At 41.6% G+C, this 21,218-nt stretch overlaps 2 protein-coding genes and 1 pseudogene across 2 annotated transcripts; all 3 read left to right on the forward strand.

The window, feature by feature from the left end:
• The first annotated feature begins 4,542 nt into the window (after positions 1-4,542).
• On the forward strand, positions 4,543-5,484 carry LOC127422157 (olfactory receptor 52K1-like). The gene has a single exon (XM_051665496.1). It carries the CDS (start codon positions 4,546-4,548, stop codon positions 5,482-5,484), a length of 939 nt encoding a protein of 312 aa, XP_051521456.1. The 5' UTR covers positions 4,543-4,545.
• An 11,389-nt stretch (positions 5,485-16,873) lies between these two features.
• On the forward strand, positions 16,874-17,863 carry or30bw1 (odorant receptor, family 30, subfamily BW, member 1). The gene has a single exon (XM_051665148.1). The coding sequence runs from the start codon at positions 16,874-16,876 to the stop codon at positions 17,861-17,863; it is 990 nt and encodes a 329-aa protein (XP_051521108.1).
• Positions 17,864-18,771: 908 nt separating this feature from the next.
• On the forward strand, positions 18,772-19,643 carry LOC127422158 (olfactory receptor 52N5-like; annotated as a pseudogene).
• Positions 19,644-21,218: the final 1,575 nt, after the last annotated feature.

Genomic DNA, 21,218 nt, shown 5'->3' on the forward strand with positions numbered 1-21,218 from the left:
TTATCGTGTTCTCATCAGTGACAATTGTTAAATGTTTTTATTAATAAAAACTAATTTTAAATGTGCAAACCTGTGTCCTAAGTTCCTCTTAGTGTTGAGTCCTTGGATGAGAGTCCCAAGGTGGCATAGTTGGCTACATCCAAACTCATTTAAGTTTGCCCTTTCAAAGTCCCCGACACACACACATCTGCAAAACATGCAAACACATGCAAAAACCATTCAAAATGCTGTACTTTGAGGAATGTTTCCATATTGTCCATATAAGAGTAAATGTTTAATGTATTAATGTATAGACAGTTTACAAAAATGAAGGACCAGGGACACTATAATGAATATTGCATGATGCAAGTCTGATTCAAACTTGCAAGCAACATAGCTCTGGCATATCTCACCATATTTGGAGTGAACCATGGGGATTTCTAGCCTGAATCAATCTAACAGATCTAAGAGGTACAATTAGGTTAAGCAGTTATATTGGTATTAGGTCTTAGGCCATTCATAGGTTAATAAACAAGTTATAGTTAAAAATTTAAAGTAAATGTGAATGGATGCAATTGTTAAGACCTGAGGACTGGAGAATAAATCAAGTATAGCGTTAGTTCAGGCAGGCCACAAAGGCAAAGCTCAGCATCAGCTGACCAACCTCCAACTACAGTAGTCTCTCTATCAAGGATGGCCTATATATATTCATCACAGCCATTCCTCCAAGCCTAGCCAAGCACTTGACATCAAACAAGCTAGCTCAACATGGCTCGCCATAACATGCACCCATCTCAATAGCGTATATAGTTTGCTTTACCTTAATTCCTTCATGTTGGATAGCCCGGAGATAATAGAGGAACCTTCGATCTTAAACGAATTCCTCGAGGACACAATTCTTAATCCCCAAGGAAGTGGAATATATCCCCCACCCATGAGCAGCTCCAGCATCACTAAATAGCCATGGATAAAATCAGTTTGCACAGTACAGCCTCGACATCCAGGCCCTTCCAACCTCAACCATGACCATCCATTTCTGTTTTCCCAGAAAACACAGGACTACGATCTTCATTCATCCTTCATTCATCACTGATCCTTCTCTTCCACGGGCTGCGGTGGACGGAAGCCACAGCCAAAGGTAGTACATCTCCAGCAAATACTCCTCTCCGCCTCCAGAAGACCTAGCTGCAACATTCCACGCAACCTCGGCACTTCATGAGGATGTTGCTCGAGACCTAACTGTAATATTCCATACTTGCAGTATTGCAGGAATAGTCACCAAAGTTCGCATGCCCTTGACATGGCTAATGTGCATGCGCGAGTTGATTGACAGGCGATTAACATAATTTTAAGGTGATTGGCTTACCTGAAAGGAGGTACTCCTTCTACATACGTGGACCTCGGGTGCTAGAGCTCCTTGTTTGGGCGTTCCAATTCTCACATTTATTCAAAGAAGTGACCCGTCTCAGCTAAATTGTCTCTGGCAAGACTACCTTTGGATGCAAGCAGCCATGCATCTTCAATACCCGATCAAAGGCTGGATTCTCTTGAACAATTGCATTTGTCCTCGTCTAACCTGCTTGACTACTGTCGTCGTTGATTACCAAACAGAGATCTCTATTAGAGGAGCCTAAAAACTTAGCATAATGCAGCGGTCACTGACATCTAGAAGAGAAGTTACGGACAATTTGTGACAGGTAAGCATCATTTTACGGTTCCCTATTCATCCCTATTCTGCATGGTATGCGCATTGGAGACTACTAACATGCTAGTTACCGTTAAGGCTAATTTATACAAATGATAACAAAGAGCAATAGCATTTTTCCACTGTTGCCAACTACCTCAGTGGAAGTAGCTAAAGTCTGCTCGAAAAGTTGATAATGTTGTTAGATGAGGTCATGCACTAATTAGCATATTAATGATGTCATCACATCATATTTGCATTCTGCCTAGCATCAGCCGGTGTCAGCCCTTACATCTCTTTGCTTCTCTCCTACACTCTGTGCTCACATACTGTATTTTAATACAGCTGAATTTCCAATAAAACTGTTCTCATTCACATTTATTTCTGTTTCTGCTGTCAGACAATGGAACGAGTATGGAATAGTGACTGCATTAAGACTACATATTAACCAGCAGTCACTTCCAAGCCATTTCCAAGCGGCTGCTCTGCACTGCGAAAATCTGATTTCATAACTGCGATGTCATCTGACAAATCACCATTCACATAAGTTAAGACAACAGCTGTGCTGTGATTTCAGCTATATTTACATGTATGATCACTCAGAGAGTAAGTTAGAAGCAACAGAATGTATTTCTTATTTTTCCTCTCACACAGCGCACAGCCTCCATCTGGGTTACAATGTACTGACTTGTAAAAAAAAAAATTCAGAACAGGAATGAACTAAACCCTTGTGATAGTGAGTATAAGACAGTGATAAGCGCATGACAAGAATTTAAAACATATTATACAGTCATATTAAATTGTTTAAATTTAAACAAAAGAGGAGCAAACAATACATATTAGTATTGGTCTTTGGCAACACTGTTTGCACATGTGCAGCTCATTCACGTTTATGTCAGCTGCCGTGCGATCAGCTGAATGTGCTGCTGCTCTCTGCCACTCACTAACAGAGTAGACGTAGAGCGAAGTGTCCCTGTGGCGGGAAAGCAAGACCTCACACTCAGTACTGGTGGCTCTTTTACGGAAGTAGCTAAGGTTTGTCCAAAGTCGCTATGTTTGTCGCTAGGTGCTTTTTGGAAGAAATTTGTTTTTGCTAAATCTAGCGACAAGTTGCTAAGTTGGCAACAATGCATTTCTGCCAGGTGTCCGTTTGGTGAGATTTCGCCTGTTCGCGCTCATCTATGAAATCTTGACCAAGAGAACTCGGCTGGTCGAAGAGTGTTGATGATTGGTTAAAACCATTCGTGGGTGTGGTCTGGACACGAGGCTTATTTACTATCACGTGCGCCAGCTGAAGATTTTTTTTACCTAGGTTACTAAAATGGTTAACTGAAGCCCATCATGCAGAAATATACTTTTTATGATTTGCAGCACAAACTCCATGGACAGCGTGGACACAACAATGCGTAGAGAGAGATCTGATTTTTTATGAGTTTTTATATCAAATCATATCTGCAAGGATGACAGCCTTCTGTAACATTTCCCTCAACGACCCATTTAAACGACACCGCGTTGCATCACTAATGAACTGACCACCTTTTTAGCTAATCTCAACATGTTTTACACAAACAATGCTTCGGAATGAACTTCGTGAAGCGGACTATGAAGTTTTTATAAGAGAAGTCACAGATGATGCACGGCTCTCCTCATTCATTCCAATGGAATTCGCAAGCGGTGACTCACTGTTGTACATGCTAGCTGTCTCCCATGATGGAGCCGCTGAGGTTTATCTCCATAAATAAACAATTGGGTAAAGATTATGCCCCTACTTTATCCATCCTATGGCACCATTACCTTAAAGTCCAGCTCGTGCCTTTTAAAAACCAATAAGTGGAGTCACGCCCCACACACACACATTCCTCTGTTCACCGTGCTGCTGCTAGAGAGTGAAACCGTACAGAAACCGAGCGATCTTAACCAGGTGCAGCCACTTTCCACTGACTTGAGATCCGATAATGATCAACTGATCCTGTGACTATGCAGTATACAAGCCCACAACTAAAAAGGCACATTGCAGTGCCCTCGCACGTTTGGATTTTCTAGGACTCACGTTAGACTCCTTTCGCATGCAAGCTTCTCTCCCCATAGAGAATCAGAATGAATTCGGAACGCACTCTTCTGTCCTGTTGCTTTAGGTTCCAGGTGTCCTTTTCTGTCCTGTTGCTCTATGTTCCAGGTGACAGCCATCATGACTACCCCCCCCCCCCCCCGCTTATTTGCCAAAGCGGTACTGACTGAAATGTCAACAATTGTCAATTGATAATAGCATATTGCATAATTTTGTACGGACAATGGGGTTAAGTTGCGCATGCCTTGTTTAAGTCAAAATATTGTCATGAACATACATCATGATGTGGGCGGTGTCTTTGGTCTTGGGATTAGATGATAAACTGTAACTTCGGTGTGTCTGTGTCTTATGGACACTTAGGGTGTAGGAGAGTGTTCAATCTTTCAGGCCTATGGCATATGCATCTGTGGCAGATCCTTTTTTGGCTATGCATTAATACTGGTGGTGACTAAGTAAATCCTCACCAGTTTGGTGGTTAAAATCCAGCAAATGCAAAAGAACACAATTGTAAATTACTATTTTGTGCTATAAGATTATGCTTTTTACATCTGTGTTGTTTCCATGGATGTATGTGAATTATAGCTATGTAATTGTATGAAATGTTGAAATGTGAATTTCTTTATTTGCATTTAAATAGCTGTGGATATTTGTTAGTCTACATAATTATATTGTGCCTTTATAGTCTAAATGTTTGTGTCATTTCCCATTCACAATTTGACAGTTTCCCATTTAGCATTGTTTTCATATTCTTTTTGCACTTCAGTGAGTGTACACAAGTTCAGATCAGTTTTTTTTGTGAAGCCTTCCTAGAGCCATGACCTACACCAATTTCACTGAATTCTATCTGCTTGGATTTCCAGGACTCCAACCACAGTATTATGGAGCTGTAGGAACCTTTTTGTTCTTTGTTTACTTGATACTGGCAGGAGGAAATATCTTTATTATTTCATTAATTGCTTATGAGAGATGCCTTCAGAAACCCACTTATTTAATCTTCTGTAACCTTGCTATGTCTGATCTTGCTTTTGGAACTGTCACATTGCCTAAAACCATTGCAAAATACCTGTTCAATAGCAGCTCTATATCATTTTATAGTTGCTTTGTGCAGATGTTTTTTGTTCATTACTTAGGGAGTATTAATTCTTTCCTAATGTTATTAATGGCCATTGATCGCTTTGTCGCAGTATGCAACCCACTTAGATACTATGCTCTTATTACAAACAAGACTATTTTTATGGCATGTGCAGTGATTTGGACAATAGTAATATCTTGGCTGTCAGTTATTGTTTACCATGCCTTCAATGAGCCCTTCTGTGCTTCTAATGTAATAGCCCAAAATTACTGTGACCAAAGTTCAATAATTAAATTATCTTGTGGAGATGTAAGGCAGAAACATTTGTTTTCATTTTCATGTGCCATGTTTGTTCTCTTGGGCCCTTTGATTTTTATTATATTTTCTTTTATTGTCATCATTACATCTGTTTTCAAAATTTCTGGCACACAGGCCCGGTATAAGACATTCTCAACTTGCACTCCCCAGCTTCTTATCATTTCCCTGTACTATGTCCCCAGATGTGTTGTCTATGTGTACGACGTGACAGTTGCAATCGCTCCTGGCATTCGGATTATGTTGATTATGTGGTACAGCCTGCTCCCCCCTGTTGTCAATCCAATGATATACTGCTTCAGAACAAAGGAAATCAAAGATGCAATAAGGAAGAAACGTAGAGATAAAAAGCTGGCATGCAGATGAATACACTCTGGAGGATGATTTTATGTATTTAAAATGATTTTAATACAGTAGAGTGCATGTTGTACACCATGCACTGTTGTTGTTCTATATGTGCTTATACCACTGTATGTTACACTTTCAATCAGAAAGAATTACATATTTGTGAAATTGATTTAATGAAATATTTGATATAATATGCTAAATGTAACTTTTAATCTGTTATTTTGTATTTTTCACCAATCAAAATGGAGATACTTTGAAACAGAGCTGAGATGTAGACTACAGTTTAATTATGAGTTGTAATCAAAATGCAACTACTCTATATTAAAAACAAAATGAAGTCAAATGTACCTATGTTTTTTAAATAGCAAAATTAATAACATTAAATATAGTTTCTTCTATAGTTTCCTTTCATTAGAGGTCTTAAATGTATGTACATTTCTGGCAGTCTTTAAATCAGTGTATGGGATATTTCACACACTTAAATGCTGTAAAATTTCAAAAAGCATATCACTCTGTTTGAACAGCTGTGTAAAAATGTGGAAATCAGAGTTGAACGTAAATAAACAACCAATGCAGTTTGCAATCCTGCTTCGACCGTTTTGTATTTAAAGGGACTTGCCAAAAGAAATAAAGTGCACTTGTGGCACAAATATTTTTCATCAGAATCAGGTCTTTTGGCCAAGTAGGTTACACTTACAAGGAATTTGCCTTGGTAGGTTTTTCACATTAAAATACAAAGATTTACAATACATTCTGTACAGCCTTTAAATACAGTATACAATACAATACAATATGCAACAGTACACATATACATGCATGCATACATACATACACATATACAATAGTGCCAGGTGAAGAGTGCAATATAAATAGGTAGTGTGCAATTTAATAGAGCAGCAGAATACATAGTTGACAGTAGATGCTTATAACTTAAGAGTAATAGTTATAATATAATATGTCAGTTGTCCAGTGGGTAATGAAAATATGCCATACATTAAGTGCGCAGAGTCTGTTATCTTTTTGTATTAAAGTAATATATATATATATATATATATATATATATATATATATATATATATATATATATATATATTAGGGCTGTCAAATGATTAAAATATTTAATTGTGATTAATCGCATATTTTTTTTTTGTAGTTAATCGCAATTAATTGCAATATCTTTATAAACATGAGTGGACAAAATATGCATCATCCAGATATATTTTTCAGTCATCCACAAAAAAACCAACCCCACAAACAGAGTTGAACAACAGAAAATGAACACAACACTCAATTCAAATTATGCACAAAATATGGTAGTTGTAAGTGTATTATGACAGGATTTATTCGCTTCTTTTTAAGGAGTTTTGACAGACATAATCTTTCCAGGAGCACAGTGGAATTAAATAGCTCTGGTCATGTCACTCTTGGGAGCCCGAGACACCTCTGGTCTTTGATAAAAGGCCAATGAAAATTGGCGAGTGGTATTTGCATGCCACTCCCCCAGACATACGGGTATAAAAGGAGCTGGTATGCAACCACTCATTCAGGTTTTACGCTGAGGAGCCGATATAAGGTCCAGCCATTTCAGCGGGTAGTTCAGCGTTGTGGCAGGAGGGACCAACGTCTCGTTCCCTCCATCAGGGAACGGAGGTTACACCAGTAACCACGACGTTCCCTATCTGTCACTCACTCGACGTTGGTGTCGATGTAGTGACACTAGGGGTCTCTATACAAAATGCCACAAGGCTGAACTGTGTTACGTGAACTGGCGGTGTGTGGTGGGCAGACTTGCTGTGTGCCTCATAGCCAGCACGAGAGCTTATCACTTTCGTGGGCTCTGAATAAGAGGTCGAACTCGCCGTGAGATGAGCCGGCGGACTCACCCGGAAGGCCGATCGGGGCAGACGAGCGTGCTGGGGAATGGGAGGTCCGCGGGGGGATACCCAGCGGAGGCGGTCCCATTGGGGTCCCCAAATCGCCCCCAGTGCTAGCCGCGCTGGCCTCAAACCCGTGGGTAAAAGGACCGAGGCAGGAGCCTCTGGGGTGGCTCGTTTTCTTACGAAGGCGAGCCGCGACCGCAACGTTGCCATGGACATATTCTCGCAATGAGAACATGACCATCCACGAACGCGGTCTCCGCGTGAGCAGTGCCCAGACACGAGAGACAGTGATCGTGACCGTTAGAAGGCGAGAGATAACGAGCACAACCAGGAATAACACACAATCGGAAAAGCATCTTTAAAAAGACGCGTCTTTAAAAAGACGTTCTGTGTGTGCGCTCTTTTAGAGAAATATATACTCTTTTAGAGGGGAAAAATGCTCTTTCAGAAAATATACTCTCTAGTTTTTCTGCCGGAGCACCCAGGGGCGTTCTCTGCAGTGCACCAGTGCAGAGGGGGGAGAAGCCGCTGAAATGCGCCATCAGATCCAGCAGAGGTGAATGAACAGTAGTATTCAGCTCAATAAGCTTGACCGTTCGGCTCCGAAGAGAAAATCTGAATGAGTGGTTGCATACCAGTTCCTTTTATACCCGTATGTCCGGGGGAGTGGCATGCAAATACCACTCGCCAATTTTCATTGGCCTTTTATCAAAGACCAGAGGTGTCTCGGGCTCCCAAGAGTGACCCCTAGTGTCACTACATCGACACCAACATCGAGTGAGTGACAGATAGGGAACCTCCTCCACAGGAATAGGGCTCAAGTACAGATGAAGGTGGCGGCAAACGAAAAGGTAATAGACATACAAGCAAGCTCCAACTTCACAAGAGAGCACAGTTAACACTTGACAGCAAACAATAAACTGTCAAAGAAAGTGGGGAAACACAAGGAATAAGTAGGGAGTGCAATCAGAGTGAATCAAGTGATAAATCATTGCCTTAATTTACCACCTGAACGTTCAGCGTTCCCATGGAAATGCTGATCATGCGTGCCGGCTCCACCTGTGAGACAAGGGAGAGAGAAAAATAAACAACAGTATGAGCCAGCACAAATGCCGGAACCGTGACAGAAGCACCTGGCTGACGTGCCACACATGGTCCTGCATATGCTGGGAGAAGATCTGAATATCGTCAAGATAAACAAAAACAAAGCGATTGACCATGTCTCTAAGAACATCATTCACAAGCCCCTGGAAGACGGTGGGGGCATTGACCAATCTGAAAGGCATGACCATATATTCAAAGTGCCCCCTATGGGTGTTAAGTGCCATCTTCCACTCATCCCCCTTCCTGATACAGACCAGGTGATAAGCATTGCATAGGTCCAAATTCGTAAAGACGGATGCCCCCTGCAAGAGTTCGAAGGCTGAGGACATCAACGGCAAAGGATAACGGTTCTTCACCATGACGTCATTCAGCCCTCGATAATCTATGCAGGGTCTAAGTGAGCCATCCTTCTTCTCCACGATGAACCCCACCCCTGCGGGCAAAGGGGAAGGGCGGATGAGACCGGCTGCTAAAGAATCATTTATATACCTGTTCATGGCCAGGGATGTTCCACCACAACTGGGGTCGATGGGGACTGGATGAGATAGAAGGACTGTTCAATGAATTTCCCTATGGCACCGGAATCCACCAAAGCCGGAATCACATGACTTTCTGTTCCATTCTGCAGCCGGGCTAGAAGATGAGTGTGATGTCCATGGGTTTTGTCCAAGGGTGTTGCGATTGCCAGTAACCTCCTAACTACTGACGAGCATTGTCTTTTAACGGGCATAAGGCGACAAGTGGCTCGATCGGCTGCAGGCAAAGCATAACCCATTTTGAAGCCATCGCTGCCTTTCCTTATGTGACACCAGAAGTCTACACACCTGCATGGGTTCAGAGTCGGGGCGAGAGTCAGGCGAACTGGTAGGAAGTGCGGGTTGTGGGTGAAGATCAGCTGCCCGAGGGGGCAAAGAACAGCGTCGACAATGATCATGATGATGAGTCAGGCACTGATCGACTCGGATGGCCAGGTCCACCAAATTGTCGAATCGAGGGGGGAGGTCCAAAGGGTAAATCTTGTCCTGGATAACATCCAAAAGTCCTCGCAAGAACAAGTCCCATATGACGTGATCATTCCAGTTGCTGGAAGTGGCCAGGGTGCAAAACTCTATGGCATAATCAGCTACAGATTGATTATCCTGGGACAGTCCTGATAAAATTCTCCCAGCCTCCCGACTCCCGTCAAAAACTCGGTGAAGTTCTGAGGAGAAAGCTTCATAGGAGGAGCAGCACGGATGTTGGTCATCCCACATTGCCATTCCTCATTCTCCAGCCCTCCTGGACAGGAGCATGACGAGACACACAATCTTCATAGTGTCTGAGGAAAACATGGAGGGCTGTATGAAGAAGAACAGTGAGCATCGCGTGAAAAAAGCTCTAACAGATCCCTCACCTGAGAACAGGGCTGGAGGAAGCATGCACGCCTCTGGTCGCCATGGGAATGAGGATGTAACGGTGGCGGCCCCTGAACTAAATTTAAATTCAAAATTTTAAATCAAATTCGGATGCCAGACAGGTTTAGGCCCGTCAAAATTAATACCTTTATCCCAGACAGCTCTAAAAGCCACCAATTACAAGCATTATATGAATTTTAAATAAATTCACAAAATTAGAGTGTTTCAAATTTCAGTAAACAAAAGGCAAGGAGTCCAAGACTCACACAAAAAGAACAGCATATAATCATTAGCTCATAAATTACAACAGAACGAAACACACAAAAAAAATTACTAAAGTGTATGCATGTGTGTATGTATGTAAATGTATGAGAGAGAGTTCAGGTCATAAGAGAGTTTGTGAAATGGTGCAGGCTGGGTCCCGGAGAGTTTGCATGTACCTGTATGATGACTGTGGGCAATGCTGCAGGATGCAGAGTGAGAGTCCAACAAAAGGGAATAAAGGTAGGTCAGAAGAATCAAGGAATCACCTGGCACTTCCACTTTTTATTCCACCTTTAATTTACCATTACATCTTGACCATGGGGCTCTTTGGCGATTGAAGATCCTATGACCTCAGGCCTCACTCTCTGGTGATAAGCACTGTCAAATTTGTCCCTTTGTTGTTTCTTCCTCTCTCCTCCGATCACGTTCCTAATCCACATCACAGTACACAAAATCAAACTTTCTTTCTCCTTACACAGCTTGGCACACCTCAGTTTCACCACACCCCAGTTTAAAATCTCTCTTCTTTCAGTGAACAACCTCTCCCCTGTTCCTCACTGTTACCTTTATTGTTGACACCTGGCAATCTAATGATCAGCCATTTTAGGTAGTGGTGGTGGATCCTTAAAGGGGCAGTGCGTAGTTCTGCTCCACCACAACTGGGATCAAGAGGAGGGCAGAGCTGCAGGACCATAGTGGTGAGTTCTGCAAGCTGCGAAGCCATAATTTCCAAAGGGCAGTTAGAGGCAAAGATTTGATCTTGGTGTCGTCCAAGCAGAGCTCCTTGTTGGGAAAGGGCAGAGCGAAGAGTTCTCTGCTGGGTCCATGTTGGCCAGTTTATTCTGAGATGTGGGCAGAGAATGAGGAATCCTCCTTCACAGGAATAGGGCTTAAATACAGGCAAAGGTGGTGGCAAACGAGAAGGTAACTACACCTCTACAGACAGGCAACCAACAGACACACGTGCAAGCTCCAACTACACATGAGAGCACAGTTAACTCTTGACAGCAAACAATAAACTGGCAAAGAAAGAGGGGAAACACAAGGAATAAGTAGGGAGTGCAATCAGAGTAAAGCAGGTGGAACGGGCAAGTAAATCATTGCCGTGATCAGTGCCTCCCCGAGAACGATCAGCATTCCCATGGAAATGCTGATCATGCATGCTGGCTCCACCTGTAAGACACGAGGGAGAGAGAAAAACAAACAACAATATGAGCTGGTACAAACGCCAGAAAATTGACAGGCAAGTGACCCTGGTATAAAGCTGGATAATCCACGGCTAGGTGTGCGTTAAACTATTTTAAATGCGCTTCGCTTTTGGTGGTTCTTTGCCTCCATGTCATGCATTTAAAATCATTTAACGCACACATAGCCGTGGATTATCCCTTACTTTACAATACATGTTGTTTTCACAACCTCATATTAACTAAGACAATAGTTTATTTGCACTTCTACAAAAAAGTTGAAAGGTGATTAAGATCTTTACAAACTTTGAAGAAATGCTGACTTGTCACTGCACCTAATATACACACTTTCTCTTGTACTTTCATGTTCATTTTAACCTAACATCTGTATGTTGGGAAAAAAAGTTTTAGGACATGTTATTTTTCTGAGCTATAAAGTGCTTATTTTTTACTGCTTTCTCAAAAAAAAAATCCACTCATCACATTTACAGTGGCTTTATATATTTTAAAGTTATGACTATTTTTGCACTGGTGGAGCCCGTTGTCATGACTAGCAGTCAATAGAAATTTCTGTTCCCTGTCTGTCACTCACTCGGTGTTGTGTCGATGTAGTGACACTAGGGGTTCGATCTTGAGAGCCCCAATCACCTTTGCTTAAAATAGAAAAGGCCAATGAAAATTGGCAAGTGGAATTTGCATGCCACTCTCCGCCTTGGACATATGGGTATAAAAGGAGATGGCGTGCATCACTCATTCAGATTTTTTATTTGGAGCCAAATGCTTGTGTGTTCGTCCTCTCACCTATTGCTATGCTTCTGGATTTTTTACGCCGCATATCAGCAGTCACCCTCGCACGGTCGAGTGTGGTGCTTCCCCTGGGCGCTTCATCAGCCTGAGTCTGCGGGTGCTAAAAGAGTATATTCAAAAGAGTATATTTTCTCTAAAAGAGCTCGTGCAAACGCTTGGTGTCTTTTTAAAGATGTCCTTCCACGTTTGCGCTACTGGGTGTGGCCGTTATCTCTCCCTTCCGGATACCCATGAAATCTGCTTCAAGTGTCTGGGGCGCCAGCACGCCAAGGCGGCTTTCGTGGAAGGGTTGTGTTCTCATTGCGAGAACATGCCCATGAGAACGTTGCAGTCGTTCTGCAACATTCCTCATGGCTCACTTCCTTCTTCATGAAGCAAGGAGCCACTGTGGTTGCTCCCCAACCCAGTCCGTCCTGGGCTGACGCTCAGCCGGCTGGGTCGGCAAGCACCGCGGGCGATCTGGATGTGGAATGGGAGCATTTCCGCCAGCTCAGCCCCCGCAGACCTCCCATCCCCCAGCACGCTCGTTCTGTCCAGACGAGCTGTTGAACAATGCAGGCGGTCTGCCTCAGGGCGGGTTTAATGTGTCGTTCACGGCTCGTGATGAGGTTAAGCATTCAGTCGCGGCATCGGAGGGTGGGCTTCTGCTATCAGAAGTGGACAAATCTTCTGAGCTCCCGCCCACGGGCAGTTGAGCACAGGATGAGGCGGACGTTGAGATGGCAGCCATGCTTGCCCGGGTGGCTGTGAACATCGGGCTGAAGTGGAAACCTCCACCCTGCCCTGAGCGTTCACACTGGAAGATTAGTTTCTGGGCTCAGAGCGTGAATCACGGCCACGCCCCGCCCCGGTGACCATCACGCCACAGTGCTGTCAAATTTTCAGCACTTGATCGGACCTGGCATTTCTACGGGCAGATGTTCCCCTAGAGCAGGTCTCAAGATGCGTCGTGGTCATGACAGATGCCTCAAACTCGGGCTGGGGCACCGTGTGCAATGGGCAAGCAGTGTCAGGGCTCTGGACGGGGCCCCGACTCCAATGGCACATCAACTGCTTAGAGTTGCTGGCGGTATTTCTGGCCCTGAGGAGGCTTCAGCCGTTGATTCAGGGCAAGCATGTGTTGGCCCGAACCGACAACACAGCGACCGTAGTGTACTTAAACCGCCAAGGCGGCGTACACTCGCATTGAATGTCACAACTCACCCGCCGCCTCCTCCTTTAGAGTCAGCAGACCTTGAAGTCTCTGCGAGTCACTCACCTTCCGGGCGTCCTCAACTGTGCAGCAGACGTGCTCTCACGGCAGGTAACACTCCTTTTTGGGACCAGGTGGTGAACCTGCAAGCGCACCCTTCAGAGGAGGAAGACCCGGCCTTGTCATTGCTGTGTCCAGTGCGTGCCCTGTGCATCTATCTGGACCGCACGCAGAGCTTTAGATGCTCGGAGCAGCTCTTTGTCTGTTTTGGAGGACGGCAGAAGGGGAAAGCTGTCTCCAAGCAGAGATTAGCCCATTGGATTGTGGATGCCATTTTCCTCGCATACCAGTCTCAGGACTTGCCGTGCCCCTTGGGAGTCCCGGCGCACTCCACTAGAGGTTTTGCATCCACCTGGGCACTGACAAGGGGGGCCTCTTTAGCAGACATATGCAGAGCTGCGGGTTGGGCTACACCCAATACCTTTGCAAGGTTTTATAACCTACGCATAGACCCGGTTTCCACCTGAGTGTTACGTGGTAACAGCAGGTAGGCCAGGCGGCCAGTTGGGTTTACTGCTTGCATTGCACCTTTCCCCTTTATCAAAGGTGATAATGTGTGCCTTTTTGTCCACAACAGTTCCCCATACCCGGTGAACTCCGGACGCCTCTTTAATTCTTAAGCACTGTTCGGTGATGAACTCAGTGGAGAAGTAACGCCACCAGATCCAGTACTCGTGGTATTCCCCTTTTTCAGGTGAGCCCGTGTGCTCGGGCTCAGTGCTCCATGCGTGGTGATTCCCACTTAGTAATCCCGTATGATGAGTTTCCACTGTTCGGTTTCCCCTTAGGTGAACCCTGTTGTGGCAGCGGGGGGTGTGGTCAAGCATCTCTCCGGAGAGAGAGAAAGCGGTAAGGACGCTTACACCTGAGTTAAATTATGTCTAACACCTGTCTCTAATTTCAGTGAGCACGGGGAGAGCGGCATAAATAGAGCCACACCGCAGGTAGGTGAGAGAGAGAGCCTGGGCATGGATTGTGAAGCCAAGAGTTATTATTGCAAAGTTGAGAGTTTATTTTGTGAACTAGTTTGTGGATTTTTTTTAGACTGAGTTATTGAACAACGTAAAAGCCCTGAGAGTGTGTATTTGCTGCAGAGAGGAAAATAAAAACGCTTACCTGAACCAGGAAATCTGCTTCTCGCCTCCTCCATCCACTGAGAAGTGTTACACCTGTGTTTCCCCTTGTCAGAGCTTTCTCTGCCTCGGCCACTGTGCTGCGTACCCTCTCTGTAGATATGGAATGATACCACAGGAGGACTCAATGTATCCCTGTTGGTAAGTCCATGTGAGGTATGCTCCACATGTTAACCACCCTCTGGCAGGATGTGGTCTCCGTAGTGCTCTCCTTCCTGGAGAGGGAAAAGCCCTTCCCAGCGCTATTCTAGAAAGTGCTCAGTGGGAGATTTCTTAACAGCAAATTAAGAAAGGCACCACCGGTAGCCTACTTGGGTAAGTGCCTCCTCCCCCCTAGGGAGGGGACTAGGGAGATGCCTTACCTAACTCGCTGGAAGGTCACGACGTGGTTGAGCACTCGCTGCGAGGCATGCAGCTGCTTGCCCGTGTCCACTCTTCTGTACCTCGTGACATGGTTCAGCGCCTGCGGTGTTTCCTATAGGAACCCCTAGTGTCACTACATCGACACAACATCGAGTGAGTGACAGACAGGGAACGTCTTGGTTACTGATGTAACTTCTGTTCCCTGATGGAGGGAACGAGGTGTTGTGTCCCTCCTGCTGTGGCGCTGAACCGGCCGCTGACATGGCCGGGACTCTCTATCGGCTCCTCAGCATAAATCTGAATGAGTGATGCACGCCATCTCCTTTTATACCCATATGTCCGGGGCAGAGAGTGGCATGCAAATTCCACTTGCCAATTTTCATTGGCCTTTTCTATTTTAAGCAAAGGTGATTGGGGCTCTCAAGATCGAACCCCTAGTGTCACTACATCGATACAACATCTTGTTTCCTCCATCAGGGAACAGAGGTTACATCAGTAACCAAGATGTTTTTCAACACAAAAATCTGAAATTGAGCCAGAAAATGAAATCAGTGAGCCAGTGTGTTATGGTGTGGTGTGTTGTGTTGTGTTGCGGGACGGGTTTGGTGGGCCGCTCTTTGCCAGAAAGTCCAGAGCCACTTTTTAGTCCCAGTCTGCCCCGTGTCACATAAAGAGCTTAGTCACATAGGTACACAAAAATGAATATACTAACATCATAGAGCTTTTTCATTTTTTATAATAATTATTAGTCCGGTATTAGTGTACCTCCGGTACAGTTATACAGCATGGATGTTATAAATGTAACATCAACCCCCATGTACAGTACTTGCTGTTTGATGGCAGTGGTTTGATACAGGCCAACATAATCACTGACACTCATTCTCCTATCAACCATTTTAACTGCAAATATCACACAAAGGCCAGTCATTTGTGAATTGTAGAGAATATTATCCTTGATATTAGCTTTTAAAAGAAAATCATGTATTATTTCTGTTTAGTATTAAATAGACAATTCAGCCAAAAATGAAAATTCTGTCATCTCACCATTGTGTTTTGGAACACAAAATGAAATTTAAGGAAGAATGTTAGCCTCAGTCACCATTCACTTTCATTGTATGGAAAAAATAATGCAATAAAAGTAAATGGTGACTGAAGCTAACATTCTGCCTAATATGTTCTTTAGTGTTGTACATAAGAAAGTTAGTCATATGGTTTTGGAACAATATGAGGATGAGTAAATGATGGCATCATTTTCATTTTTGGGTGAACTTATTATTGAGCCAGATGCTAAAGTGAGCGAAAAATTAAGACATGCTGTAATGACTGAAAAAGCAAATATAATGGCTGAAATTAAATGACATGTAATGAAAGCAGACAGTGGTACTTTTAATTAACTTGCAAATTCAAAGATTCATATGGATGAGCCAAGAGTCATGGCCACACTGTACTAAGACATGAAAGCATCAAAACCATGAAAATGAGCAGAAGTGCTGTATGCATTATATGAAGTGGCATGTGATGTGTGCATTCATACACATACTGTACATGCAATAAAAACATTTTACCACCCCCTACAGTAATTTTATAAAACAACACACCAAATTTGTTATGTTCTACAGTGCCTGCAAAAGGCTGTACTAAATTATGCTAGCGTCACAGTTGTTTACATTTTAACTGTAAGCATTTAAATGCTAGGGCCAAAGTAACATAAACCAGTCACATAAAGGATACTCTAACCTGTGTCAAGTACTGCAGATTCATATCCTTTTTTGAAAAATATAATTGAATGCCTTTAAAAAAAATGCTCTTTTTTTCTTTACTTCATTCTCCCACTCTTCTTTTTAACTCTAAATGTTGTATTATATTGTTGTAAAAGTATTATTTTGTCTATGCTAAAAACATAGTGCAACATTCTTTAAATGTGCATTTTTATCTGTCCATTTACCTTCTTCTGTTTGTACATATTTTATTTATGCAAGAATTTATAAAAGTGTTTTGTCTTTATTTTAATTTTTTAGTTTGCCAGATGGGGTCGAGCAGCAGTGATGGAACTAATCAATCTCCAAACAGCACAGCTAATGTTGCTGAGTTTGTTCTACAAGGTTTTCAAGGACTCCCTTCTCAGTATTATGGATTTGTAGGAACCTTGTTTTTCATTCTATACCTTGTGCTTGCAACTGGGAATATTTTCATCATTCTCTTTGTGGTGTTTGAGAAAAGCATTCAAAAACCCACCTACCTTATCTTCTGTAACCTCGCAATAGCAGATCTGCTACTTGGAAGTGCAACCTTCCCAAGAATGATTGCAAAGTTCTGGATGGCTGACAAAATATTATCATTTAATGCCTGCTTTTTACAGATGTATTTTATCCATTTTCTAGGGGCTACAATTTCATTTCTCATGGCATTCATGGCACTTGATCGATTCATAGCTATATGCAATCCTCTTCGATATAATTCGCTGATTAAAAATTCAATCATTACAATTATATGTGCATGTATTTGGACAGCAAATATGCTGCAGTTACTCGGAGTTACTCTCCATGCTCTCACTGTGACTTACTGTGGGTCAAACATCATATCCCATTGCTACTGTGATTATGTTGCTATATCCAAACTAGCATGTGGAGATACAACTTACATAAAAAACATTAGTACATCAATTGCCATGTTTGTGCTGTGGGGTCCTTTATCTTTCATCATATTTTCTTACATCTCAATCATCATTTCTGTCTTGAAAATCTCCAGTGCTGAGGGACGTTACAAAGCATTTAACACGTGCACCCCACAGTTACTGATCATATGTCTGTATTATATACCCAGAACTTTTGTGTATATATCAAACATTATTGGCTTTGAATATAGTACTGATATCCGTATAGTGGTTTCAATGTTGTACACTCTCTTACCTGTTGTTATCAACCCATTCATTTACTGCTTTAAGACTAAAGAGATCAAAAATGCAATAATTCAAAGATGGAAGCAAATAGTTAAAGGCAAAGTCGGTCTTGGTTAAAAAGAAACAACCTAGTCCAGCATTGATGTGTTTTGAACTAATAATTGTAATATTACAAGATCATTCTTGAATATGGATGCATATTATCTTCAGCTATATGCCAAAAAAAAAAAAAAGCTTAATTTGAACGTACACTCTGTGTTCACCACTCTAATAAGAAATGTACAATATTATTTAATTTTATAAGTAATCTTGTGCATGTAAATTTACAAATCTGTGTATAGTCCCTCAAAATTTGACAATACTTGTGCTTTAAAAAAGTCTTTAAAGGAAAGTGAAAGTTAACATTTCATGAGAGGGACATTATTTGGCATTATTTATTTAAACAGTGGATTTGTCATGGGAAGAGTTGACTTTTCACATCAATTTCTTTGTAATGTATTTCTTTGTTTTTATAAATCTTTGTAAATGTGTTGACCTAAAACCTTTAATGAAGTGTTTTAATATAGACAAGTCCAAAAAATCATCTTAATCTTCATGTATTGCTATTATTAACTACTGTCATTTTTGGATATTATTTAAAGGGGCTGTTTTATCATATTTGTTTATAGACAATAATTATTAAAAGTGCACAACAGCTGTGTCTTAATTGTTTGGTCAGATTTACAAAGAATCATTTTTAATTCCATATTTTTTAAGACTTATGAGTTGTGTTTTAGGCCTATTTATAAGAAATAAGTACAGCAATTCTCTGATACATCCTCTTTTTTTCACTTATAATCAGATCATTTCAGAGTTCAATTATTATATCATAAAATAATGTTATCAAATAATGTTTATATTAATTAGAAAATTATATTCTTTCAAAGCACCATAATATCAAGGATTTTAGCAGCAGAACTTTTGACTTACTGTTGCCGAATTCACAGTAATAGATCCTGCCAATTAAATTTTGCACGTTCTATAAGATGCACTCAAAAGCTAAGAAAGTCAAATGCCCTTTTCATGGTGGAAGTCATGCTACTCCTATGTAGCTTACTTTTCTTTCTTTCTTTCTTCATTTATTTTTATTTTATTTTTTCTATGTAGTCTACGTTTATGGAACTACTACACTGCCTAAAACCATTGCAAAATACCTGTGCAATAGCAGCTCTTTGTCATTTTATAATTGCTTTGTGCAGATGTTTTTTGAACATAACTTAGAGAGTGTTAATTCTTTCCTAATGTTATTAATGGCCATTGATTGCTTTGTCGTAGTACGTAACCCACTTAGATACTGTGCTATTATTTCAAACAAGACTATTTTCATTGCCTGTGCTGTGATTTCGACTATGCTTATAGCTGTGGTGGGAGTCGTTGTTTACCATGCCTTCGTTGAACCTTTCTGTGATTGTAATGTAATAACACAAAATTACTGTGACCAAAATTCATAAATTAAAATATATTGTGGTGATGTTAGGTACAAAAGTTTATTTCATTTTCAAGTGCCATGACTGTTTTTTGGGCCCTTTGGTTTTTATAATATTTTATTTTATTGCCATCATTGTATCTGTTTTCAAAATCTCTGACATTCAGTCCCAGTATAAAACGTTCTCAGCTTGCACTCATTATCATCTTTCTGTATTATGTGCCCAGATGTTTTGTCTATGTGTACGATTTGATAGCATCAATAACTCCTGGAATTCAGATTATGTTGATTATGTGGTACAGTCTGCTCCCTCCTGTTGTCAATCCAATGATACAATGCTTTAGAACTAAGGAAAACTTAGATGCATTAAGAAGGAAAATGAGACACAGAAAAGTTATCATGCAGATGACGATGATGTGGGGCAGAAGCTAAAATATTGGAGTGCATGTTTTATACTGCACCCAGTTTATGTACAATCTGATAACACTTTACAATAAGGTTCCATTCATTAACATTTGCTAATGTATTGGATATCATGAACAAACAATTAACAATATATTGTTTACAGAATGATAAATCTTTGTTAAAGTTAATACAAATTAAATTGTTAGTTCATGTTAGTTCATAGTGCATTAACTATTGTTGACAAACACAACTTTTGTTTTTAAAAATGTATTAGTATATGTTAAAATTAACATTAACATTAAATAATTAAGAATTAAAATTAATATTAATAAATGCTGTAAAAGTATTGTTCATTCTTAGTTAATGTTAACTAATGTTGTTAACTTATGTTAACAAATGGAATCTTACTGTAAAATGTTACATATAACCCTTGTTATTCTTAATCTTCTAATGAGATTAATGACATTATTTTAAAAAAAAGAAAATCTTGTATACTCTCTCTCTCTCTCTCTCTCTATATATATATATATATATCATCAGAGGATTTACTGTCAAAATAACAAGGATTGTAACACTTTACAGTAAGGCTCCATTTGTTAACATTAGTTAACACCATTAGTTAACATGAAATAACAATGAACAATACTTTTACAGCATTGAATATTTAAATATATAATTAGTTAACAATATCTGAGTTAGTTAGTTAGTTAGTTAATTAGTTAGTTAGTCTTTATTAGTCTTGACAGTATGAGTGATTATGGCAGTGGTTGTAAGTTTATTTATTTTTTAAATTTAAATTAATTTTTCTATTTTATATAACAATGAACACAAAATGTGTAAGAAAAATGTCTAAGAGGAGTGCGATCTAACAAAGAGACTGAGTCCAACTCCAAACCGAGAAAAGAGATGCTCTGAACCGGGAGGAGCTTGCTCTTTTCCCGGTTGACCCGTAGCCCTTGTCGGCTGAGGTGTGAGAGCACCAAGTCTCTGTGTGCACACAACATGTCCCGAGAGTGAGCTAAGATTAGCCAGTTGTCGAGATAGTTGATAATGCTAATGCCCACTTCCCTCAGTGGGGCAAGTGCTGCCTCTGCGACCTTCGTGAAGATGCGAGGAGACAGGGACAGGCCGAAAGGGAGGACCTTGTACTGATATGCCTGACCCTCGAATGCAAACCGTAGTGTCGAGGAAGGATCGAGATGTGGAAGTACTCGTCCTTCAGGTCTACTGCCGAGAACCAATCTTGATGCCGGACGCTCGCCAGAATGCGTTTTTGTGTCCGCATCTTGAACGGGAGCCTGTGTAAAGCCCAGTTCAGTACTCACAGGTCCAAGATTGGCCGCAACCCACCGCCTTTTTTCAGTACGATGAAGTTGGGGCTGTAAAACTCCTTCTTCATCTCGGCTGGAGAGACAGGTTCTATCGCGCCCTTCCGTTGGAGGGTAGCTATCTCCGCGCAAGGTAGCAGCATTTTCGTCCTTCACCAAGGTGAAGTGGACACCGCTGAACCTGGGCAGACGCCCAGCGAACTGAATCGCGAAGCTGAGTTGGACGGTCCGGACCAGCCATCGCGACGGATTGGAAAGCGCAAGCCATGCGTCC

This window comes from Myxocyprinus asiaticus, chromosome 31, assembly GCF_019703515.2.
Source record: "Myxocyprinus asiaticus isolate MX2 ecotype Aquarium Trade chromosome 31, UBuf_Myxa_2, whole genome shotgun sequence".
Classification (NCBI taxonomy): domain Eukaryota; kingdom Metazoa; phylum Chordata; class Actinopteri; order Cypriniformes; family Catostomidae; genus Myxocyprinus; species Myxocyprinus asiaticus.